Here is a 25,554-nt window from a genome sequence, read left to right as displayed (position 1 = left end):
CTGCGCCATCATGGCACTCACAAGGTACCACGCGCAACGCATATTAATATCGGAGGCTCAGAATGCAAAGGAAGCATTGGCTTGCCCTTCTAGAACACAGCACAGGCAAGGAAGGTTCTAAATACTGGCGTGGACGGACAGGGGCGTGGCCTGTGTAAATTAGGGCGGGGCTTCAGGGCTCTGGTTCCAGCCTCGGGCGGGCCTGGAGGAGGGACACGTGTGCTGTGGGCGTGGCCTTAGAGGAGTGGGCGGGGCGGAGCGGGGCTCCGGAAAGGTAGGTTTCAGCCTCCCTAGGGACTGGGAAAGAGAGGAGGCGGAGCCCTAAGGCTAAATAGGGGGCGTGGTTCCAAAGCTCAGGGGCGTGGCTCACTCTCAGGCATGGGTGCAGGAGGGCTACAAAGGCCGGGAGCGGAACTCCAGGACTCCGGATTCGCCTCTTGCGAGGCTGGCGGAGCGGAGTTCCAAGCTCTGGATCTGCTTGTGGCCGGGACTTGGTAGGAGGGGCGGAGCTCCAGCTATCTGGCGCCCTAGGGCTCGGGCGGGACGGCAGGGCAGCCGGGCGGGGCAGAGGGGCGGGGGCAGGGGGCGGGCCCGGCGCCTTCTAGGGCTCCTGGTGGCCACTGCACCTCAGTTCTCTCTGAGCTCCCGCGTTGCCAGCATGACTGACGCGCTGCTACCCGCGACCCCCCAGCCGCTGGAGAAAGAGCGGGACGATTACTTTCGGAAGGTGAGTGGCGAACCCGCAGACCCTCTCTGCCTCCGCAAAGTGCAGTGCACGCTGATGGGGTTTGCGGCCGGGGTCGGCCTGGACCAGAGGGGGAGGGGAAGGGAGGGGACGCGCGGGGATGGTGCGGACCGCGCAGCGGGGAGGAGAGGGCGTAAAAAGGACTCCGCGGAACTGGGCGCCCGGAGCGGATGGCAGCCGAGCTCTGGGGCGTGCAGGTGCACGGGCGAGCCTCGCTCAGGTGGGAACCTGGAGAGGTGATCAGGGTGGCCCTGCCAGCCTTCTCAGCCGGTGTGGAACTAGCCGCTGGCCACGCTGGCGAGCTCGGTCTCTGCGAGCTGCGACCCGGAGCCCAGCTTCCACCGGAGCGCTTAGCCATGGTGCAGGCGGAGGAGGGCGAGTTTGCTCTTTTGCCTCCCAAATGAATAAGTGAAGGAAGTGTTGGCTCCCTTCGACTTTTTAGTAGGTAAGGGAGGGTGGCTGCTGCAAAGGGACCTCGGGCGCGCCTTCCTCGTTTGTCCTCGCGTCGCCTAAGAGAGCCAAAGAATCAGAGTCTCACCCCTTTTCCAAAGCGGATTTATCTGTATCTGGTTGTCCGAGAGACCGGGCGGGCGAGACTGGGCTCTCCGTGCTTGGCGTGTCCTTGCGCTCCTCGGCAACTTAAACGACAGCCTTTATTCGCCTAGGAGCTCAGTTCCTCAAAAGCGACCCCAGCAGGCGCCCTCGGCGGCTCTGGGATTGCCCAACAGCTGCTTACAAAGACGCCTTGGAGGTGCGAATCACAGTGACAGTGTACTCACCTTCCTTTCGGGTCCCTAGTGAGTCTAAAAATAGCCTTTGGAGTTTGGCCAGCGATCACCTGGTGGATTGAGAGATCGTCGTGGATATTTTTCTAACTGATAGGATCGAAGGCACAGCGAGTAATCACGAATAGGGAAGTGAAACTGCTTCCCACAGAGCAATCAATTCTTAATTGTTCAACGCCACTTCGTAAATGGGTTTGGCAGCTTCCTTCTCCCGCGGGACACTACCGACTTACGAGTTTTTGCTCAAGCGTTAAGTAGTGGAACAGAGGGGAATCTGGCGACAGGTGGGGACAGTGGGCAATTTTTCAAAGGTCCTTTTTGGCATTTAAAAAAAAGTTTTAAAGTATATTTAAGTTGAAAGATGTCATCATGGAATTACAGGATTATAGCTTCTAATTATGTATGGCCTTTGGGCCAGAGGATCACAGGCCAGAATTGCAGGGGGTTCTTGGCCTGGGACTCTGAAGATGTCCAACCTGATGCCCGAGGGCCTGACTGCCACCCCCACGAAATTGCTTTACAGCCTCCAGCAAGTTGCTGCCTCTTTCTGGGACTTCAGTTCTTGCTAGGTTGTCTGTCTAATGAACAGTTGGGGTGGTGGACCTGTGGCAGCTTCTGGCGGGGGGGGGGGGTGGGGGATGGGTGTGGGGAGAAGACAGGAAGTCACAGAGGATGAAGCACACCAGAGAGAGAGAGAGAGAGAGAGAGAGAGAGAGAGAGAGAGAGAGAGTGAGTCAAGCCTTTCAGAGCTGGTTCTCTTGTCCTGGCTTTTCAGGGTTGTGAGTCCCAGGCGAGGACATGGGTGGGGAAGAGAAAGGATTGGAGTCTGGATTTTTTTTGTTGTTGTTGTTTTTGAGACAGGGTTTCTCTGTGTAGCCTTGGCTGTTCTGGACTCGCTTTGTAGACCAGGCTGGCCTCAAACTCACAGCGATCCGCCTGCCTCTGCCTCCCAAGTGCTGTGCCACCATGCTCTGGCTGTTTCTTATTGTAGCAGTCTTTGCCACTTTGTGGGCTCTTCTGTTTCCCACCCTTCCCCCGCCCCCCATCACCACCTATCACTAGATAGGAGAGAAAGAAGGATGCGGGGGGGGGGGGGGGGAGAGAGAGAGTGAGTGAGTTCCTTTGGCTTCTTCTTTGAGAATGACTACTAACAAACCAACACCCACCCCACTCCCCACCCCCGCAACGACCAACAAACACCAACCACCACCTCTTGAGGCCCTAGCATTCACGTACCCTCTGAAAAGTTCCAAGAATTCCAGATGTCACACAAGCTCAGAGCAGAAACTACCTGCAGCTGGTAAAACCACGCCTCTGCTGGAGCACGAGGCAAATCACAGTCAGCTGCTGCAGACGGTTGAAAGCAGCCCCATATCCCTACACCTGGGATTAAAACAACATTCTTACAATATGTTCTGTGTTTTCTTTTTCTTTCTTTCTTTCTTTCTTTCTTTCTTTCTTTCTTTCTTTCTTTCTTTCTTTCTTTTCTTTTAAGATTTATTATGTATACAGTACTCTGCCTGAATGTACACCTGCAGGCCAGAAGAGGGCACCAGATCACATTATAGATGGTTGTCAGCCCGCCACTGTGGTTGCTGGGAATTGAACTCAGGACCTCTGGAAGAGCAGACAGTGCCCTTAACCTCTGAGCCATCTCTCCAACCCCCTGTGTTTTCAAAGAAACCAAAATTCCCCAATTGTCCCTACACACTCTTGGGTGCAGTTTCTCTGATGCTGGGCGAGTGCCGACTATAATGAATCCCTATCTCACAACTGGGAGCATCTTGCAAAAGTGAAACGATTGTCTCGATGGTTGGGATGTGTCTACGTCGTGTCAGCCCAAAGACTGTCGTCCTTTGTGTGAGGAAAAGAAGTTTTGGTGTAAAGTTGTTTTGTTTTTTCCTACTCTGTGACCTGAGGCAGTCTGATGTAATGATAAAAGTGGATGTAAGACACACTGAAGAAGATCTCACCTAAGGGCGCTGCAGGGAGGGGGAGCAGCCTGGGCAAAGGCATAGAAGCCTCTGGGAGGAGAGGTAGTGGTTTCAGATTACATGTCCTAAGGAGCTAGGGAACTCTGGACATCTATGGAAGCGATTTAAAGCAGGTTCAGTCATGTGGGATTTGTACCAGAAAGTCATAAATTGACTGCTGAGTGCTTGGCGGTGGTGGAGGAACATAGTGAAACCGGGCAGGAAGGACTTGTGTTTCTTTAGAGCAGTGGTCCTCAGCCTCCCTGTTGCTGCGACCCTTTAATGCAGTTCCTCGTCCTCTGGTGACCACCAAACCATAAGATTATTTCATTGCTATTTCATAGCTGTAATTTTGCTACTGTTACGAGTTGTAAGGTAAATATCTAATATGCGACCCCCAAAGAGGTCTTTTCCCCCCAAAGTGACCCACAGGTTGAGAACCAGTGCTTAAGACCCCGTGATCCCATCAGCTTTAACTTCCCTATCTTGGACAGGCTGCTGACGGCTTCAGCCAGTGTGCAGCTTATGGCCAGGTGGGGATGTAGCTCAGTGGTAGAGCACTTGCCCTCACTCCCACCTGATCCTGGCTTCCCTTCCCAGCACTATGAAAACAAATTAGTTAGAAAAGAAAATAGATCAGCAGAGTGTTCTACCAACACGCTCCTGTTCACCTGTCCTTCCTACCAGCTTATACCCCTAACTCACACCGTGCGTCCAGACTGAAAGCTGGGGTGTCGGGGGTGTCAAGGCAGGGGCTGAAGTGATGAGTGCGACCTGGCAATCCACCAGCTGCGGACTGGAGGTGTCACTTTGGAAGCTCCTCAGGTGATAGACATTGTAGATACTGAGTGAAGAAGCCGGCTACAGAAAAATCCAGATTAAGGGAAGGAATGGGGAGAGCTGGAGAGATGGCTGAGAGGTTAAGAGCAGTGACTGCTCTTCCAGAGGTCCTGAGTTCAGTTCCCAGCAACCACATGTTGGCTCGCAACCATCTATAATGAGATCTGGTGCCCTCCTCTGGTGGGCAAGCACACACATGCAGGCAGAACATTGTATACATAATAAATAAATAAATCTTGAAGAAAAAAAAAGCGAGAATGAAGAGAAAAGACACAGGGACACAAAGCAAATTTGAATTTGTTGCCCCCAGGCTCTGCAGGCCCCGCCTCCCACAGGGTGGGCGGAGCTTTGTTTTCTTTTTTTCTTTTTTGGTTTTTTGAGACAGGGTTTCTCTGTGTAGCCTTAGCCATCCTGGGCTCACTTTGTAGACCAGGCTGGCCTCGAACTCACAGAGATCCGCCTGCCTCTGCCTCCCGAGTGCTGGGATTAAAGGCGTGCGCCACCACGGCCGGCTCCGAGCTTTGCTTTCTTAGATTAGTTGTTCACCAGACAAAACCATACCAAAGTGCTGGGAGCCGTGATAGCACACACCCGAGATTGCAGCAGTGAGGAAGGAGACAGACTGGAGGACCTGCCCGGTCTAGGCATACAGTGAGTTCTAGGCCAGCTTGGACTAACGTAGTAAAACTCCGTCTCAAAATACAAACTAACAGAAAGGGAAAGGTGAAGGCGGCAGGTGTGGGGGTGCTTGGAGGTTCAGGAAAAGGCTAAATGGGGAAACGCTTCTGGCTGATGGGAGGAAGCTAAGGTTTGGAAGTACTGAGGGTGGTGAGCCAACCAAGGGGGAAGGGATGGGCACCCCCAAAACTGGAAATGTAGTCAGGACCTCATTCAAGAGATCGGATCCGATCCTTATCCACCCAAGACAAACTTAATTTCTTATCAATTCTTTGCCATCACTTCCTCTTGTCTTTCAAGTGCCATTCTGTTCTGTTGACTAAGGCTGTGCCTGTGGCTGGCCGTAGCTCAGGGACAGACTGTTAGCCTCTGATTCCCCAGCTCCTCTGCCCCCTGGGATAGAAAGCCAGAGCCTTGAGAGAGTGAGACAAGGGCTCTCTACCTCTGTGACAGCTTCAGCCTGTAAGCCCTGCTCTTAGAGGCAGGCCTCGTTTCCTGGGGTGCTGAGCAGGCCTGGGAGCCAAGGCTTTGTCTGTAAAGTTCAGGCTATGCTTGAAAAGGAACAAGATCCCCCCCCCCCACTGTTGTTCCCAGTGAGCAGTGGGGTGGCTCCCTGGCCACAGTCAGCTGTGTTTTGTGTGACTTGCACACAAATGGAAACCTAATTGCTCACAGATCCCTATGCAAGTTGGTATGCAAAATGACTGGGAGGGGATTCCCCTGGTAAATCTCAGGGGCTCTTTAGGATTGTGTGGACCTGGTTATACACGGCTTGAAGACACAGGAGCCCAGGCCTGGACATCCCCAGGACAAACTCTGTCCTCTGGGTCTGGAGGACTACTTGGAGGGATTCCTTAAAAGACGTAGAACTTTCCAGCCATGGCTTTCTCTGGCTTCTTATTAGGCTTTTTCTTCCTCTTCCTCCTCCTCCTCTTCTTCTTCTCCCTAAATTATATGATGGTTAAATTAAAATGTGATTTTATATGGTCACAATACATTCCTTTTCTGGTTTTGTTTTGGTTTTTTTTCTGAGACAGGGTTTCTCTGTGTAGCCTTGGCTATCCTGTGCTTGCATTGTAGACCAGGCTGGCCTGGAACTCACAGCGATCCACCTGCCTCTGCCTCCCAAGTGCTGGGATCAAAGGCGTGTGTGTCACCACACCCTGCCTCTGGCTCATTTTGTTTATGTATTAAAAAGTCGTCTTTTTTAAAAGGATGAGGCCCAGTTGCAGCCCCCTCCCCTAAGACTTTTTTTTTTAATTTCAAAATGGCTTCAAAGAAGGTGTGTTTAGAATTGCTGTTAAGTGCCCAGCCATGTGAATTCCTGTGTGCTGATAGCTGGCCCCTTATCTGGGGACCTCCCCCACCCCCCAGGGGCTGTAATCCTAAAATCTCCCCCCAGAAAACCTGTTTCAGCTGGGAGAAGAAAAGAAAAAAAGAATAGAAGAAAAAGCCAGAAAACCTTGCCCTGGGACTTTCAAGAGGCTCAAAGTGGGAGGTGCCAGCCCTGTATGCAGGGAGCTTGTGGACAGTGCGGCTCTGTCACTGGTTATCTCTCCGCCTCTTCTTCCCAGGGGAACAGTGTCCTTTGTTTTTACTCAAAAGCTGTAGGAGCTGTTGTTTGTTCTCTAAACCTGCTGCCAGGACAGGGCCCCAAGGTCCACTGTGTCCTGGTTTATGGGCCCTGTTTACTCTGGGTTTCCTGCAGCCTCCAACTGGGAGGGAAAGAGGAGAATTCTTCTTCTTCTTCTTCTTCTTCTTCTTCTTCTTCTTCTTCTTCTTCTTCTTCTTCTTCTTCTTCTTCTTCTCCTCTTCCTCCTCCTTTTCCTCCTCTTCTTCTTTTGTCCTCTTCTTTTTTTTTTTTTTTAAAGATTTATTTATTTATTATGTATACAATGTTCTGCCTGCATGTATGCCTGTACACTAGAAGAGGGGACCAGATCTCTATAGATGGTTGTGAGCCACCGTGTGGTTGCTGGGAATTGAACTCAGGACCTTTGGAAGAGCAATCCGTGCTCTTAACCACTGAGCCATCTCTCCAGCCCTTTTGTCCTCTTCTTTTAAAAATTGAGACAGGATCCCAGTATGTAGCTCTGACTGGCCTGGAGCTCACAATGTAGACCAGGATGGTCTCAAACTCAGAGATTAAAGGCATGTGCCACTGTGCTGTGCTCTTTTTTCTTTTTTTTTCTTCTTTCTTTCTTTCTTTTTTTTTTTTTGAGACAGGGTTTTCCTCTATGTAGCCTTGGCTGTTCTGGACTCGCTTTGTAGACCAAGCTGGCCTTGAACTCACAGCAGTCCACCTGCCTCTGCCTCCCTCCTGAATGCTGGGGTTAAAGGTGTGTGTCACGTGCCTGGCTCTGCTCTTTTCTTTTTAAGCCCGTTCTCTTCTCTTTTTTCTCTGCACGAGCGGCTCTAACTCCATATTAGAGGCCTATGGCATATGGCGAAGTCTTGTTTCATTGCTTTGATGTTGATGTCGGGGCTTCCAATGTTGTAAGCTACGTCTCTGTCTTCTATTTACTTCTTATTTGGGGCAAGGGCTCCCTAACTTTCCCAGGCTGGCTTTCCACTCTGAATCTCAGGTAGTCTTTGTACCCCTGCAGGCCAGAAGAGGGCATCAGATCACGTTATAGATGGTTGTGAACCACCATGTGGTTGCTGGGAATTGAACTCAGGACCTCTGGAAGAGCAGCCAGTGCTCTTAACTGCTGAGCCATCTCTCTAGCTCCCTCAGGTAGTCTTTGCACTTCTGATCCTCCTGCCTCAGCTCGGCTTTATGGATCAAAGGGGATCAGCAGCTCCAGCTTTATGGGCTAATGGTATTGTCTCTGCCCTCGGAGCCACTGTCTTTTCCTAGATCGGGGAGGAGGGAGGAAAGAGAAGAGATGTCCACATTTACTGATCCTGCTTCTCACTAGCGGGGTGCAAGAGTACTTGCCTAGCAAGGACAGAGTCCTGGGTCTGCTCCCCAGTATTACAAAGCAAACAAAACACACCCAAAGGATGTAAACCCCAAAGCAACCAAGGGTCACCCACTGTTAATATGGGTCTTTGAGAGAGAGTCCCAGCTTGCACTGGTGCACACCGACAGCCCAGAGGGCTGTGGGATTGTGGCCAGGAGGAGTCCCCTGGCAGAAGCAGAGTTTTCGGGTGACTCAGAGGAGAGCCAATGTGCTGAGCTGTACAACTGTAAATGTCCCTTGTTTCCTGGGGCTGTTTGGAGGGTTGCCAAGGCACCACCTGACGCTGCTGGGCATCGGCTTTCTCTGGATCAACACTTCCCCCTGTGGCTCAGGTGTGACGCCTCCAAGACACAAAGGCTGCATTGGAAGCCACCACAAAGAACAGAGGAAGCGCAGGTGCATCTCAGCCATAGGACCGTGTGGACGGCGTGGGCAGCAGGGCTGTCTGCAGAGTGCCAGGAACAGAGAGGTGGCGAACCGAACCGTGTGAGTTCCGGCCTTTTCAGGGGAGAGCTGGGAGTACACGTGGCCCCTAAGGCTTTGGAAAACTCCCAGGTTTCCATTTGCTTGTAAGAGAATGCAGGGACCCAAACAACTTGGGAGGTGGTTTGTTTTTCTTTGGGTGCTGTTTGCATTTTACGGTACCATAAGTTGTCTAAAAGAAAGTAATCAGCAATACACGAGTTCAAGGTCAGAGCCAAATGCCAGCCCTTGTCCCCACCCCACAACCATACTGTTTAGGCAAGGACTGTTGCTATGGTTTTGACAAGCTTACTGGTTAGAATAAGGGGGCCATGGGGTGCTTTTGAAAGGCCAGTTGATTTGTGGACCCTTTGGTGATTGTATGATTGGCATACAGTAGGTGCCGAGGCGGGTTTGTGCATCTTACTGGAAGGAGCCTAGAGTTAACAAAGTCTTGATTCTTAGTGTGTCTGCTTTCCATTTTCTTGGGAATGACTCCCGTGGGAATGGATTGGGAGGGTAACTGGGTCTCCAGCAGGTAGATCACCGGGAAGGGTAAGAGGCCTGTTGGTTTTAACTTTTGTGGTTTTTCTTTTTTTGCTTTTTGTTTTGTTTTGTTTTGGTTTGGTTTTTTGAGAGACAGTGTTTCTCTGTGTAGCCTTGGCTGCCCTCACTCTGGGTCTCACTCTGAAAACCAGGCTGCCCTCGAACTCAGAGATCCGCATGCTTCTGCCTCCCAAGTCCTGGGATTTAAAGGTGTGTGCCACCATATCCAGCTTGGCTTTAACTTTTGTAACCTTTATTTTTATTAACGCGTACAGGTAGTATTTTGCCTGTGTGTATACACACACACACATACACACACACACACACACACACATACACACATATGTGCGTCACATGCGTGTCGTGGCTGCAGAAGCCAGAAGAGGGCGTTGGATCCCCTGGGACTGGAATTGGAGACTGTGTGAGCCTCTGTGTGAGTACCAAGAATCAAACCCTGGCCCTCTGGAAGAGCAACCAGTGCTCTTAGCCGCTGGGCCACGTCTCCAGCCCCGCAAGAGGACTGTTTATAAAGTCAAATCCATGTTTTAACTCTGTTTTATTTACTTATTGCTGTTTTTTTTTTCTTTTGTTTGTTTGTTTGTTTGTTTTTGGTTTGTTTTTGTTTTTGTTTTTGTTTTTGACTCAAGGTCTTGCAGTGTATATAGCCCAGGCTGGCCTCAGACTCGAGCTATTCTGGCCTTAATCTCTCTAACGGGGAGATCACAGCCTACGTGTTTGTTTATCTTAGGGATGGAATCCTAGACTCCCTCCATCCTGCGCCTCCAGCGTGGCTAGAGGGGATACGGGATACGAGCTGTGCGCGATGGCGGAGCCCAGCTTGCTATTCCTGTGCTTTCTGGATGACAGCTCTGGCAAAATCAGAAACAAACAATACTTGTTTTCCAGATCTTAGCGGTTTGAGTAAGGGATTGCGCAAGCAGGAAGGAGCAGGAAAGGCAGAGACAAACATCCCCACAGGAGAAACACACCTGCCTTGTGTCCCTGGGGTCTCTGGCCTGGTCTTGTCCCAGGCCCATCCTGCTGTCACTCTTGGCTGCTACGTCTCCAACTCGTATATGTGTGGGCTTTCTCTGGAGTCACTCATGTCCTCCAAACTGAATGCCAGTTTTCCCCTAGGCGTTACTTTAAAATAGTGTTTTACAGGCAGACAACCTGTTAGAGTTGCCAGAAAAGATGAGCACACCATGAGATACAATATGTACTTATTTATTTTAAGACTGGCCTCCCTATGTAGTCCAGCCTCGCTTTGAACTCCTGATCCTCTTGCCTCCCTCACCCTCCTGAGAGCTGGGACCACTGGTGTGTATCATCATGCTTGGCACCCTGAAGCGGAATTTTACTCAGCAATTAGAAAAGAACAGCCGGGCGGTGGTGGCGCATGCCTTTAATCCCAGCACTTGGGAGGCAGAGGCAAGTGGATTGCTGTGAGTTCGAGGCCAGCCTGGTCTACAGTGTGAGTCCAGACCAGCCAAGGCTACACAGAGAAACCCTGTCTCAAAAAACAAAACAAAACAAAACAAAACAAAAAAAAAAAAAAAAAAAAAAAAAAAAAAGAAAGAAAGAAAAGAAAAGAACAAACATTGCTGAATGCAACGTCATGGGCAAATCTCAAGTCACGGTGTTGGGCAAAATAAAGATACATGTTGATTCTCTTTATGGAGGTTGAAGACACACAGAAGTGTCAGGTGACAAAAATCAAAGCTGAACCTGTGCACTGGCTCAGCTGATAAGGGCTGCCAAATCTGATGACCTGCATTTAAAATCTCCAGAGCCCACAAGATAGAAGAAATGACCCCAGAAATTATCCCTCTGACCTCCACACAAGTGCTATGACATGTGTACCCACACATATATACACACACACATTCGCATGTTTGCGTGCATACACACACACACACACACACACACACACAATAAAATGTAAGAAAAAAAATTGAAAAAGAAAGCCCAGTGTGCAGTGGAGGCGCACACCTTTAATCCCAGCACTCAGGAGGCAGAGGCAGGCAGATCTCTGTGAGTTCCAGGACAGCCTGGTCTACAAAGTGAGTCTAGGACAGCCAAAGCTACACAGAGAAACTTTGTCTCAGAACAAAAAACAAAAACAAACAAACAAAAAATAAAATAAAATGAAAGAAAGCCCAGTGTTGAGCTGGGCAGTGGTGGCATGCGCCTTTAATCCCAGCACTCAGGAGGCAGAGACAGATGGACCACTGTGAGTTCAAGGCCAGCCTTGACTACAGAGTTCCAGAACAGCCAAGGCTCTTCTGATTTGCTCCGTTTCTAGGGAGACACTCTCCTGCTGCATTTTAGTACCCTCCCCACCCCCACCTTTGGAGATGCGGTCCCAGTGTGTGACGCATGGTGATGCCCCTGCCTCTGAAGGGCTGGGATTATAGGTGTGCACAGCCACACCCAGCAGGGGCCTCTTGTTAGTGACCTCTGACTGAGCCCAGTTGACATTTCCCACTCCTGTACTTTTTCCTGATCCCATCTTAGTTCCAGGGACTTGATTTTCCAACGACTCAGGCCTGAGTCAGGTATTCTTCCTCTTGGCAATGGGGTAGGAGAGCAGGGATGTATCTCCCTAAGCGTCCCAGGCTTTGAGGTGGGGAGCGCTCCCCCCAAACAGCGTGAGGTGAAGCCCAGCAGCCCTGGGCCAGAAATCCCACGCTTGGCAAGTGAGCCCTTCCTCCACAGCTCTGCTGTTGCAGCTCCTTCTCAGCTCATCTTTTTGTTTTTTTTTTTTTTTTTTTTTTTTTTTTGTTTGTTTTTTCTTGTTTTTCAGAGACAGGGTTTCTCTGTGTAGCCTTGGGTGTCCTGGACTCACTTTGTAGACCAGGCTGGCCTCGAACTCACAGCAATCTGCTTGCCTCTGCCTCCCCGGTGCTGGGATTAAAGGCGTGCGCCACCATGCCCATCCCTCATTATTTTATTATTTACTTATTTTGGTTTTTCGAGACAGGGTTTCTCTGTGTAGCCTTGGCCATCCTGGACTCACTTTGTAGACCAGGCTGGCCTCGAACTCACAGCGATCTGCCTGCCTCTGCCTCCTGAGTGCTGGGATTAAAGGCGTGCGCCACCACGCCTGGCTTATTTTTTAAAAGGAAGTCCTATTATGTAGTTCAGGCTGGCTCTGAACATGTCCTCTTTTCCTTGGCCTTCCAAGTCCTGGAATTACAGGCTTGCACCACCTGCCTGGCACTCACTGTATGTAGGACTCTGTCAGCAGTGACTCTTAAAGTGTAACAGACGGATTAACTCAGTTAGGCCTGAATTCTAGGCCAAGCTAGTGAGATAGCTGGTCCTCTGCTGGCATGGAAGAGGCTCGGAGCTGGTCGGAAGCTGGAGACTGCTTATCCTGCATGCGAGCCCCCCCCCCCCCCCCCCCCCCCCCCGCTTTCATCTTTAGCATGAAAAACAACAACAACAAAGCCTTGGTAACTTGACCAAATTTTAGGGCTGCTCAGTGGCAGACAACTTGTCTGGTATGTGTGAGGCCCTGGCCTCAAATCCCGTCACAATCCCCCAACAAATTCACATATACACATGTACATATGCAGAATCACATGCAAGCACACCAACATAGGTATGTGCACACACAAAATAAAACCAGAGGTGAGGCCAGTCGTGGTGGCGCACACTTCTAATCCCAGCACTCGGGAGGCAGAGGCAGGTGGATCGCTGTGAGTTCGAGGCCAGCCTGGTCTACAAAGCGAGTCCAGGACAGCCAAGGCTACACAGAGAGACCCTGTCTCTAAAAAACAAAAAACAAAACAAAAAGACCAGAGGTGATAACTGGGGGTAGGTTCTCTCGGGGAAGGACTCTCACCAACACTCAGTTCCTGGGCGCCTCAGCCTTGGGATTCCAGGCTTCTCTCTCTGGTGGGTGTTTTTTGTCAGTTCCGGCAGTGCACAGCATTCCTACCTGTCAGTAAGAAACAATGTAGTTTTGAGACTAGTGACTCAGTGTAGTCTGAGCCCCTGCATTCCTGTGACTTATCTAGAAACTGGACTCTTTAAGTTTGTGAACCGCTTTGAGCGGAGATCCCAGCCGCTGCTCGAGGTGTAGGGACAGGAAAAAAGTTCTTCATAGAGTGTCTGTGAATACGCCAGCAGGGCTGCGTGCTGTGGCCTCCTGAGGCAAGGCGGACCAGCTCTTCACGGGGATATTCAGCCCTTTACTATTAAACCGATTTCACAGTAAAAAGCATTTTTTTTTTTCCCCTGGCTGGAGAAATGGCTCAACAGTGAGGAACATTGGCAGCCCTCTTGCAGCAGATCCCGGGTTCAGTCATCGGCACTCCTGTGAGTGCGTGTAACTCCCGCTCACGACTGCATGTAACCCCTGTTCTAGGGACGTTGACCCCTCCTCTTCCGTCCTTCACAGGCATTGCACACATGTGCACATACACAAATGCAGACAAACAGTTGCACACATGAAGTAAAAAGACGCAAAATCTGAAGACATTTTAATAGTTTCTGGGGGAAAAAGAAAGAACATCCTGCTGGGCAGTGGTGGCGCACGCCTTTAATCCCAGCACTCGGGAGGCAGAGGCAGGTGGATTGCTGTGAGTTCGAGGCCAGCCTGGTCTACAAATCGAGTCCAGGACAGTCAGGACTACACAGAGAGACCCTGTCTTGGAAAACCAAAAAAAAGAAAGAAAGAAAGAAAGAAAGAAAGAAAGAAAGAAAGAAAGATATCCTGTGTTACTTGAAAGGCTCTCGTGCCCCAGAGGTCCTGATCATCCTGTTTACCTCTTCCGAGTGTTGGGGTTATGGGGGTGCACACACAGGACTTCATGCATTCTAGGCTAGGAATGCGCCATACCAAGATCTACCCCAGTCCTCTTTTTTTTTTTTGTCATGGTTCCCCTGTCTAATAAAAGCTGGCTTCAAACTCTGTAGTGCAGGCTTACCTTGAACACCCAATCCTTGTATCTTAGGCTCAAGTGCTGGAAATAGTTCCCTCATTTTAAATTTAAAAACCAGCAATTAATGGCCTAAATTTAAAAACAAAACAAAATTTCCTTTAAGATCCATTCCAACCCAGGTTCTGAATATCTGTACAATTTAGAAGGCAGCCGTGCTCACCACCATACCACCAATGCACATGTGATATGAGCAATTTGATTTTTTAAAATTTTATTTACTTTTATTTTAACATGCATTGGTAAGTTTTGCCTACCCTGTGTGTCTGTGTGAGGCTGTTGGAGCCCCTGAAACTGGAGTTACAGACAGTTGTGAGCTGCCACGTGGGTGCTGGGAGTTGAACCCGGGACCTCAGGAAGAGCAGCCGGTGTTCTTAACTGCTAAGCCCCCCAGCAACATCAATAGAGGGGAAAGTATCATTATGAAACTAGGCGGGGTGGGAGGATGGAATCTTTGTGCTGGAGGTAGGGTAGTTCCCTTCTGGGAAGAGAGAATGAGAAATTCCTAAGGAAGGAACGGAATTCACTCCTCTCTGGTTCAAAGGCCACATTCTGGGGCCGCTGAGCAGGTTGGGCTGTAGATAACCTGCCTGTCCCTCCTAGGGGTCCAGACTGTGGGTGCTGGGGTGTGTTTGTGGGAGTGCGGGGTGGGGGTGGGGGACAAGAAGGAGGTGGTTCGGGTTGTTAGGTGTGAGGTTCCTGCGTTGTCGCCCCATCTGAGAACACTGCCTACTGGAACACTCCCAGGGAGTAGCCTGGGCCCCACAGATAACTGCCACCAAGGAATGTGGTCCTCACTCAGACCCCGCCTGTCTGAGCCAGGGAGAGCACCATTCGGTTTAAATGAAACTGTTTACGGATCTGACAGTTGGTACGCCATAATCCAAAGATCCTAGGGGGGGGCCAGGGATGCACCCCAATTGTTGAGCATTGCCTAGTCAGGTCAGTTCCCAGCACTGCAAAAAGAAGAAGGGGGAAAAAAAAAACCACCACAGGAAATCATAAGCAGAGAACACACGGGATACTGATAAAGAAACTAAGTGATCAGCAAAGGAAAAAGTGTTTACCAAGCCAGGCTGGCACAGGCCCTTAATCCCAGCACTAGGGAGGCAGAGGCAGGCAGATCGCTGTGAGTTCAAGGCCAGCCTGGTCTACAAAGCGAGTCCAGGACAGCCACGGCTACACAGAGAAACCCTGTCTAGAGAAAAAAAAAAAAAAAAAAGGAAAGAAAGAAAAGTGTTTACCTGATATTAAGGCTTGAGTCCTGGGAGACTGAGTTTCCAGTTTTGCAAAGATGAAAAACAATACTTGGGGTCAGGTCAAACACTTTACCTCAGCAAATTAAAGTGATTGCTGACAACCTGGGGTTGATTCCCGGGACCCACACAAAAGAGAACTGAGTCCCACAAGTTGTCCTCTGACCTTATACACATGTCATGACAGGAGTGACACACACATATACACTAATAATAATAAATAATACTTTTGGAAGCTAGGTATGATGGTGTCTACCTATAATCTCCTTTTCTTTCCTTCTCCCCCTCCTCCTCCCCCTCCTTCTCCTCCTCTTCCTCCTCCATTTTTTGGGTTTTCAAGACAGGGTTTCTCTGTGTAGCCTTGGCTGCCTTGGAACTCACTCTGCAGACCAGGCTGGCCTCAGACTCCGAGATCTGCTTGCCTCTGCCTCCCGAGTGCTAGCACTTCAATGCTCAGGAAGCTGAGACAGGAGGATGGCTGTAAATTGGAAGCTGACCTGGGCTGCATAGAAAAACCCTGTCTTTAAAACCAACTGAGCACACATTTAAAACAAAACCAACCCTTTTGAACCTACCAAATAAGATAACCCAGTTTCAAAATGGGCAAAGGTTCTCAGTCAATAATTTCCCAGAAAAGAGGAAGAAACGGCTATGAGCCCATGAAAGAAGACTCAACATTTTCGGGGCCAGATTTCCACATTCAAGGACCAGCCAAGGAGGCTGATATGGGGCAAGAACTCTTATCCTGGGTCTAAGGCCTTTAGCAATAGTCTCTACAACGCGCAGAGTGATTTTATTTTGTTTTGTAGGAAGGGCGGGGCAGCATGAGGAATAGAACTCAGGCCCTGCACAAGCTAGGCCAGCCCTCAGTTGTTGGGTCTTGTCCCCAGGCCAAGCCAATCAAACAATTGACAATCAGGATGATGACGTAGCCACGCACACGAGGATGCTATGCTGGCTAGTTTGACGTCAGCTTGGCACAGACCTAGACGGCTCTGGGAAGAGAAAAAACGCCACTGTGAGATTGACTCATAGGCAAGTCGTTGGGGTGTTGCCTTGATTACTGAGTGACTGACTTCTGCTCCAGTTCCTGCCCCAACTAAGAGAGCGGTGAGGGATTGTGACCAGTTGTAAAATGAAATAAGACTTTCTCCCGCCCCCCCCTGCCCCCCCCCCCCCCCGCCATGTCGGCTTTTGGGCATGGTGTTTTATTGCAGCAGTAGGAACCTAACCAAGAAGATACGGCCATTAAAAAGAAGCAGTCTGGGCTGCAATTCTGTAATGGGGTGTTTGACCTACCAGTGCAGAGCTGGGGTGTGTGGCTCCACTATGGGACACTTGCTAATGGGCATATAAAATAAGACTGTGACTTTGGCCAATTATCAGATGGCTTACATAGAATTAACCACGTAGCTCCCAGGTGGATATATATTTAAAAAAAAAAATCAGCAATGGCTATTTAAAGGACAATGTATACAGAAAATGAGATTTTAGGGTTTGGGTTTTTTTTTTTTTTGCTTGTTTTTTATGTTTGTTTGTTTGCTTCAAGACAGTTTCTCTGAGTGTAGCCACTGTCCTGGACTCACTCTGTAGACCAGGTTGGCCTTGAATCCAGAGATTTGCCTGCCTCGGCCTCCTGAGTTGCTGGGATTAAAGGCGTGTACCACCACAGCCAGCAGATTTTAGTTGTTCTTAACCATAACACAAACACACACACACACACACACACACACACACACACACACACACACACACACACACACACACACACACACACACACCCTATACACCTTCCCCCTCCTGTCCTGAGCTGTACCCATTGTGTGAACGAGAGGGAGGAAAAAAGCAGGTAACCTATAGTCCAGCCTGTTCAGGGGCCCCTAATCAGGGGCCTTTGGACTAAAGGGTCAGAAATGAGTTGCTTTCTTTCCTCAAAGTTTTCTCCTCCTCCTCCTCTTTGTCCTATAAGGTTTTTTGTTTTTGTTTTTTGCTTGTTTGTTTTGTTTTGTTTTGGTGCAGGGTCTCATGCAGACCAGGCTGGTCTCAAACTTCTTACGTTGCCAAGACTGGCCTTGAATTCTCGATTCTCCCGCTCCTCGTGTTCCAGGTACTGAGACTTGAGGTGTGGGCCCCTCCAGCCTGATGTGTAGTTGCACGAAATGAGAACACTCCGAATGCCCGGCAACGGGTAAATGGTTAAACAGAGCACATGCTGTATGCTTATCTAATGCTGAAAGAGTGAATCGGTGCAGCCTGTGATCTGGGTGAACTTTGGAAAACAATACGCTAGTCAGGTGTAGGGCCCTGGGCCAGGAAGCCAGCATGCCGGAGGCCGAGGCAGAGGGACCGCAGACCAAGGCCAGCCTGGGCTGTGCAACAATCCCCTTTCAAACAGCAACGAAACAAAAGAATAATGGGGTTGAGGAAGGAGAAGAGAGAGCTAGCTGGTAAATTGTTTGGGAAACTGGCGTGTGACCCCCAGAGTCCGTGTGAAAAACAAGCCAGGCTGGAGGCGGCACGCTGGTGAGCGCTGATGAGGTAGACCAGACCCTCTGGCCTACTTAGTGAGTTCCAGGCCAGTGAGAGAATGTGTCAACACAGAAGAAGATGACACTGGAGGAATGACACCCAGGGTCGTTCACTGGCCTCCACATACGCACGCACGCACGCACGCATACACACATGGTGAACACTGATGAGGTAGACCAGACCTTCTGGCCTACTTAATGAGTTCCAGGCCAGTGAGAGAATGTGTCAACACAGAAGAAGATGACACTGGAGGAAGGACACTCAGGGTCATTCACTGGCACGCACACACACACATGCGCACATACGCACAAATGCACACAGAAGAAAACATTGTGCTGTGTGAAACAAGACAGACCCAGAAGGCCACATAGTGAATAGTTCTCTTTAAATGAAGAATCCACAAATGAGCAAGTCTGTACAGGCCAAAGACAGTTAGCAGAGCTCGGGGGGGGGGGGGGGGGGGGGGGGGGGGGATAAGGAGTGGGCGCTAATGGGTGCTCAGTTTCTTTTTGAGACGCTAAAGTGCTCCAAAATCAGAAATAGCTGCTGGCTATGTATAGCCAGGAAGATGTTAAAAAACAAACAAACGGATAAAAACCACTCACTTGGGTTGGGGATTGAACCAGGCCCCTGAACAAACTAAGCATGTGCTCCCTGTCCGAGTCCGGAATGTTTTGAGTGGTTGGATGGGTGGGGCTTTGGTTTTGATTTGCTGACAGGTTTTCGCTGTGGTGCCAGGTTCTGGAACTCAGATCCTCCTGCCTCAGCTGGGCTGAGATTACAGGCGTGCTCAGCCACACTGGTCAAATGGTAGACTTCCACAACAATGAAGTCGCTGGGCGCCTTTTAGTTCTGTAACTTGATGCTTTCAGATAGGGAAATGTTGACACACTGTAGCTATGTACAGCTATTGTTTTTTTGTTTTTGTGGTAAGGGCAACTAAAATGTCATTTCTCAGGAATTTCAGATACAGTGTAAATCTTCCCAGGCTTTATGTTATACCTTAACATCCTTAGACTATTTTTTAGCTTTTTCTTTTTTTGTTTTTCGAGACGGTTTCTCTGTGTTAGCCCTGCCTGTCCTGGACTTTCTTTGTGGACCAGGCTGGCCTCGAACTCACAACGATCCTCCTGTCTCTGCCTCCCAAGTGCTAGGATTAAAGGCGTGCGCCATCACGCCCGGCTATACACCTGAGCTCTTACAGTGCTTTTCCTTTTGTGTTTATTTCACTTAGTAACCTGTGCTCTACATTACCTAAAGCAGTGGCAAATGACAGGATTTCCTCTGATACACCATTCCAATCCCCCATCTATTTCTTTATCGTAAATGGGTGAATGTTTCAGTGTGTGAATTTCTCCATGAAGTTACTGAAAAGAAAATGGAGATTTACTCCATTGGCAGTGAACAGAAGGAGTGTCCAACCAGGATAAATCTGTGTGTTTCTCTTTCCTGGGGGATAGTTGGCTGCCTCTTGGGTAGTTTTAACCAGGTTCTAGACTGACTGCCCTAGAAATCCACCTTAGAAAAAACCATTGTGGTGGCGCACAAACCAGTAATCGCAGCCCTCGGTGAGGCAGAGGCAGGTGGATCTCTGTGAGTTCAAGGCCAGCCTCACCAGTCCCTCTAAAGAGCTGGGCTCCCAGACACTAGCCAGGGCCAACCCTGCCCACAGCAGCTCTAAAAGCGGCCTCCGGAGCTGGGGGCAGTGGGGTGGCCGAGGGGTGGGGGTGGGGAGGGGAGAGGCTACCATGTGACCCTCTCCTGTACCTTTGCTACTCTAAACACCAATTAGTGTGCTCTTCCTTGGGGAGAACCACTTCTCCGACTCCCAGCATTCCTCAGTTGTCTTCCTGTAAGGTTGCGGTTTCCTGGGCTTCCCCCAACCCCACCCCCGACTCCCCCTACCCCCATCCCGACCCCTGTCCAGTTCTGCATGTGCACTGTTGTTTTTTTTGTTTGTTTGTTTTTTTGAGACATGTTCTCTCTGTGTAGCCTTGGCTGTTCTGAACTCACTATGTAGACCAGGCTGGCCTCGAACTCACAGCGATTCGCTTGCCTCTGCCTCCCGAGTGCTGGGATTAAAGACGTGCGCCACCACCGCCCCGCTGCACTGCTTTTTGTTCAGCTCATGGTCGGGCAGTCATGTTGGTGAGCCTTTATGGGTTGGCTAAGCACCCCCCCCCCCGCTTTTTTTTTTCTATTCTACAGAATGTCCCTCATTTTGGTATAACTGATCTTTTTAAAGGGTGTCTCTTATTTTCCGCTCAGGGTTGTAATCCCCTTGCACAAACTGGCCGGAGCAAGCTGCAGAATCAAAGGGCTGCCTTGAACCAGCAGATCCTGAAGGCTGTGCGCATGCGGACAGGGGCGGAAAACCTTCTGAAGTGAGTACCTGGGCCTCTGTTGCCTCAGCCAGGAGCTCCGGCTCTCCTGAGGGGCCTGTCTGTGGGGACGGACAGATGGTGGACAGAGCCCACACCCTCCTCGCCTGGGAGCCTGCTTTTCCAGCTTTGAGATTCCTTCTCACCTGGGGTGTCTGGACAGGTTCTTTTCCTGTCTAAAGCATAGTTATGTTAAAGATAGAGCTGTTTTGTTCACGCTGTGTTTTTGGAGAATTGTGACAAATAGTGAAATCACAGCCATGTGTGTGTGTATGCATATATGTATGTGTGTGTGTATACACATGTATATATGCATATATGATATCCAATATATTACATATAATAGGTATGATTTGTTTATTTTAACTTTATGTGTATGAGTGTTTGCCTTACATGTATGCCTGTGCACCATGTGGTACCTGGTACCCTCAGAGGCCAAAAGAGGCACCGCGGTAGTGCTGGGAACTGAACTTGGGTCCTCTGCAGGAGCAGCCAGTGCTCTTAACTGCTGGGCATGTCTCCAGTCCCCAGTCGTAGCCGTGTTGTTTGGATGTCCAATTACTATGTTAGCATTTGCTTCTGGGCATCACTGCTGTGCCCACTCACTGCCCAGAGTGATGCCTGGTAGAGCGCGTCAGTGCTTGGCGAACGCGCGTTGACTGGGTAAGGGCAGGGAGCGCAGAAAGGACAGAATGGGGCGTGTATGTCACTAGTGTCTACGTTTCTAACGAGAGGAGACATAAGCGGGGCATGGTGGCACGTACCTGTGGTTTTTCAGCTGCTTGAGCGGCTGAGGCAGGAGGGATGCTTCAACTCTGGACTTTGAGACACCTGGGTAAAGTAGCAAAACCCCGTCTAGGGAAAAAACGAGAGCGGTAATGAGAGAGGAAGAGCAGGTGGTGTTGGGCTCGCACTGCCGTGCCGTAGGGATAAAATGGTTACTTATCAAAGCAGCGCTCAGTGAGGCTGTAGGGCGTCTAGACAGCTGTAAATCCTTCCCCACCCTTAAGTGTAGTGTGCTAGCGTGCTAAGGGTGCAGTCTCTTCTCTCAGGGCTCGCAGCCTTTAGCTGATGGTTCTCGCCTCTTGTTGGGGCAGGGTCTCATTTCTGGCGCTTGGAGCACACAGCAGTCCCAAGTCATTAGGACTGCGTGGCAGATGCTTTCGCTCATCAAGCCGTCTCCCCAGCTCCCATCCCATCTGTCCAGGCTCCTGCTTCAGGGCCTCACAGGGGAGCTCTTTGGTTTTCTGAGGTAGAGTCTCCTGTAATCCAGGCAGACCTAGAACTTGCTAGGTAGTTAAGGACAACCTTGAATTCCTGGTTCACTTGCTTTTACCTCTGTGTGTGTGTGTGTGTGTGTGTGTGTCTGTAATATAACTTTGTGGAGCCAGTCCCCTCCTTTGACTGTGTAAAATCCTGGTGACAACTCGAGTTGTCATGCTTGGCTGCCATCAGCTTTGTCTGCTGAGCCACCTGGCCAACCCTGTCTTAGAGTTTTTATAGCAGGTGCCAGGGCTGGTCTGCCTGCCTTGCTCTGTTAACAGCACTAGCAAACAGCTTCTCTGAAGCCCAGGGCAGACTCAATCAAACTTATTGTTTAGGTTAGCAGTAACTTTGGCTGATAGGCTGAGGGTGGGACAGGGTTGTAAATGATTCTCCTAGAGGCTGATAAGTTTAAAGCTTTGAGCCTGTTGTCGGAGGATGCCCCGGGAGCTATTTATCAATGACTCAACCGACACCAAAGCTTCCTGAAATCACGGAGGGCCCCAGGCCAAGCCTCACTCTGGGCCCACAGTGTCCCTGGCTGCTGCCACTAGCAGCAGGTAATTTTCTGTCATACTTCGGGCATGGCTGTCCTGTCCTGAGATTGACAGATGTCCCACTAAGGTTCCTTGACGAGGACAAACTACTACAGTAATGGACAAATGGGCATTTGGGAAACCATCCCTAGTTACACAGGCTTGGAAAAGAGCGTCCCAGCCATTAACTGCACAGGCCCCCATGACCTGGCAGATACTGTGGGTAGGGAGGTTTCCTGTCCCTTGAAGGTGTCGTCTTGTTCTCCCCCCCCCCCAGCCACCCACCCCCCCCCCATCCCCCCCCCGGTCCACGTCAGCCAAGAGTCTGCGAGCTTCCTAGAGCTCGCTGGGAGACGGCTGGTACTCTGAAGCACCATACCACTCCAGGCTCGGTGCTGGAAGGATCCTGCCGTCCCAGCTTGCTTCCCTCCCCTGAGAAAGGCAAGGCAGAAACTAGATAGCATTTTCGAAACAAAGAGGTTAAAGTAGTTACCAGGCTGCTTAGTTTTTACTAACTAGTTTTTTTTTTTTTTTAAGTCAAAGAACAGGCTGTTTAACCATTCTGGTTAGAGCTTCTGATTGCTTTCGTACACTGCTTAGTTAGGACGGCCTCATCCTGAGGCTTCTAGGTGTCAGCGCATGCGTGCGTTTGTGCGTGTGTGCGTGCGTGCGTGCGTGCCTGCCTGCCTACTGGGGAGCGAATGGGGCGGGCCTGGATTCCGTGCTAGGGACTGTGGGAAATGCTGGGGGTGTGCAACATATAGCCCAGGTTGGCCTGGAACTTGGGGAGATTTTCCTGTTTCAGCCTCCTTAGCACTCTTACAATCATCACAGCCTATGGGCTTTCTATTCCTTCCTTCCTTCCTTCCTTTCTTTCTTTCTTTTTTTTTTTTTTTTTTTTTTTTTTCCGAGACAGGGTTTCTCTGTGTAGCCTTGGTTGTCCTGGACTTGCTTTGTAGACCAGGCTGGCCTCGAACTCACAGTGAGCCACTGCCTCTGCCTCCCTGAGTGCTGAGATTAAAGGCGTGCGCTACCACTGTCCAGCTGTAACTTTAGAAGTCAGATAGCACAGTTCTCCAACTTGGCTTTTCTTTCCCAAAATCATTTTGGCTCTTCTTGATTCTCTGTGGCTCCAGATACATTGTAGGATCCATTTCTTCCTCCTCCTCCTCTTCCTCCTCCTCCTTCTTTTTAGGTTTTTTGAGTCAAGGTTTCTCTGTGTAGCCTTGGCTGTCCTGGACTTGCTTTGTAGACCAGGCTGGCCTCGAACTCACAACAATCCGCCTGCCTCTCCCTCCCAAGTGCTGGGATTAAAGGCGTGCGCCACTACGCCCAGCTTTAGGATGTATTTCTTATCTCCCTCTTCTCTCTCTCCTCTCCTTCCTTCTTACTCTGTGCCTTACTCTACCACTGGGGTCCTTAAGTAAGCTGGACTTGGTGACTCAGCCTGTCATCTCAGCACTTGGAACATTGAAGGAGAGAGGGAGGGAGGGAGGGAGGGGAGAGAAGGAGGGATCGTTGGGAGCGTGCCTCAGAGATACAGAACTTGCCCAGCATGTACAGAGCCCTGCAAAAAGGAAGAGAAAAGAAAAACTTCAAGCGTACCTTTATTTGCTGCGCTCAGAAGAAGGAAACAGTTTTTCGCCAATAACTGTGATGTTAGCTATCACATCAGCTCTTACAGATAGATGCTCTTTGTGGCGGACAGCTGGGAGCCACCTGACATGAGTGCTGGGATTTGCTCCTCTGCACCGAGCATTACACATTCCTACCCACCGAGCCATCTTGCCAGCTTGCACGTAGCCTTATTCCTGCTCTGAGTTTTCTTTTGGTTTGGTTTTGTTGAGGCAGTCGCCTTCTGTAGCCCAGGCTGGACCGAAGCTCTTACTCCTCCGGTCTCTGCCTCCCAAGCATTAAGGAGTTAATTCATGACCTGTTTGTGAGTGATGGAGAACAGGTTTTTTGTTTGTTTGTTTGTTTGTTTGTTTTTTGTTTTGGTTTGAGTCTTCTCAAGGCTAATTCCTTTCAAGGATCTCTCAGGACTCATGTCCAGCAGCTTGCGGTGTTGCCAGCCTCATCCCAGGTCCATTTGCTACCTGGTGTGGGTCAGGATGGTGCTGGTACCCAGGGTCTCTGAGGTAGCTTCTCTGAGAGTCATTTCCGGAGAGTCCTTGTAGGGATGGCTCAGCAAGGACACTGGCTGACAGTCCATGTCTCTCTCTCTCTCTCTCTCTCTGTCTCTCTCTCAACAGAGTTGCCACAAACCAGAAGGTGCGCGAACAGGTTCGCCTGGAGCTGAGCTTTGTCAACTCAGACTTGCAGATGCTGAAGGAAGAGCTGGAGGGCCTCAACATCTCTGTGGGAGTGTACCAGGGCACTGAGTGAGTGAGCCTTGCTCTCTGCATGCTCTCTGAGCCACAGAGTGTGTCTACATCTAGGATGTTCCACCCAACTGGGGCAGTGGGCCGGGCAGCGCTACTGGGGTGACAGGGATGAACCTGTGAGCTTTGTACGGACAGGGCTTGGATGTGAATTGAATGCCAAAAAGCATAAACTGCTTTGATGTAGATATGATACCCTGAAGAGTTGGGGGCCCATCTGAATCCCCATAGAAGATGGTACAATGGGGAGATCCTTCAGAAATGAACTCTGAGATTCAAAACCATTCCTCAGGGTGTATTTGAGGTGAGGCACTCAGGAAAGTCCAGAGATTCCTCCATTGCATGTAGGTGAACCATTGGGGGTGGGGTGGAGAAATATCCGTGTTTAAGAAGAAATAACTAACAGGGTCTGGTAGGTTGGGGCAATAATCTCAGCTATTCAGCAAGCTGAGACAAGGAGGATCATGAGTTTGAGGCCAGCCTGAGCTATGTAGCAAGATACTGTGTTAAAGGAAAAATAAGATGGGTGGTCTGTGTAGCTCAGTGGTGAAGCCCCTGCCTAGAATCCCCCAGTGAGGGGCTGGGATGTGGCTCAGTGGTAGAGCCCCTGCCTAGAATCCTCCAGTGAGGAGCTGGGGTGTGGCTCAGTGGTAGAGCCCCTGCCTAGAATCCCCCAGTAAGGGGCTGGAGGCGTGGCTCAGTGGTAGAGCCCCTGCCTAGAATCCCCCAGTGAGGGGCTGGGATGTGGCTCAGTGGTAGAGCCCCTGCCTAGAATCCTCCAGTGAGGGGCTGGGGTGTGGCTCAGTGGTAGAGCACCTGTCTAGTATCCCCCAGTGAGGGGCTGGGGTCGTGGCTTAGTGGTAGAGCCCCTGCCTAGAATCCCCCAGTGAGGGGCTGGGGGCGTGGTTCAGTGGTAGAGCCCCTGCCTAGAATCCCCCAGTGAGGGGCTGGGGTCATGGCTCAGTGGTAGAGCCCCTGCCTAGAATCCCCCAGTTAGGGGCTGGGGGTGTAGCTCAGTGGTAGAGCCCCTGCCTAGAATCCTTGGTTGGGGCCCTGAGTGGTGGAGTGTTTATGTAGTTTGTACAAGGCCCATTTCTGAGTGTCACAAAAAAAAAAAAAAAAAAAAAAAAAAACCAAAATAGCCAAAATGCTTCAAGGAAGTGGTTTCCATAGTTTTTGCATGGGGGAAGCTGTACCTTCTTAAGAAGCTGATGAGCCCAAGTGGAAACAAGAAATCATTTCCTGCATTAGCAGAAGGAAGACA

At 50.2% G+C, this 25,554-nt stretch overlaps 1 protein-coding gene across 1 annotated transcript in view; it reads left to right on the top strand.

Moving 5' to 3' along the window:
* The first annotated feature begins 590 nt into the window (after nucleotides 1-590).
* The window catches only part of Rhpn2 (rhophilin Rho GTPase binding protein 2), a 56,026-nt gene continuing 31,062 nt past the window's right edge, over nucleotides 591-25,554 (top strand). The window contains exons 1-3 of the mRNA XM_051162190.1: nucleotides 591-727; nucleotides 19,998-20,113; nucleotides 24,162-24,290. Coding sequence (XP_051018147.1) covers nucleotides 659-727; nucleotides 19,998-20,113; nucleotides 24,162-24,290 — 314 coding nt within the window. The 5' untranslated portion in view covers nucleotides 591-658. The remainder of the gene's footprint in view (nucleotides 728-19,997; nucleotides 20,114-24,161; nucleotides 24,291-25,554) is intronic.

Source organism: Acomys russatus, chromosome 19 (assembly GCF_903995435.1).
Source record: "Acomys russatus chromosome 19, mAcoRus1.1, whole genome shotgun sequence".
NCBI classification, from domain to species: Eukaryota; Metazoa; Chordata; class Mammalia; order Rodentia; family Muridae; genus Acomys; species Acomys russatus.
This window is presented reverse-complemented; position numbering and strand designations above follow the sequence as displayed.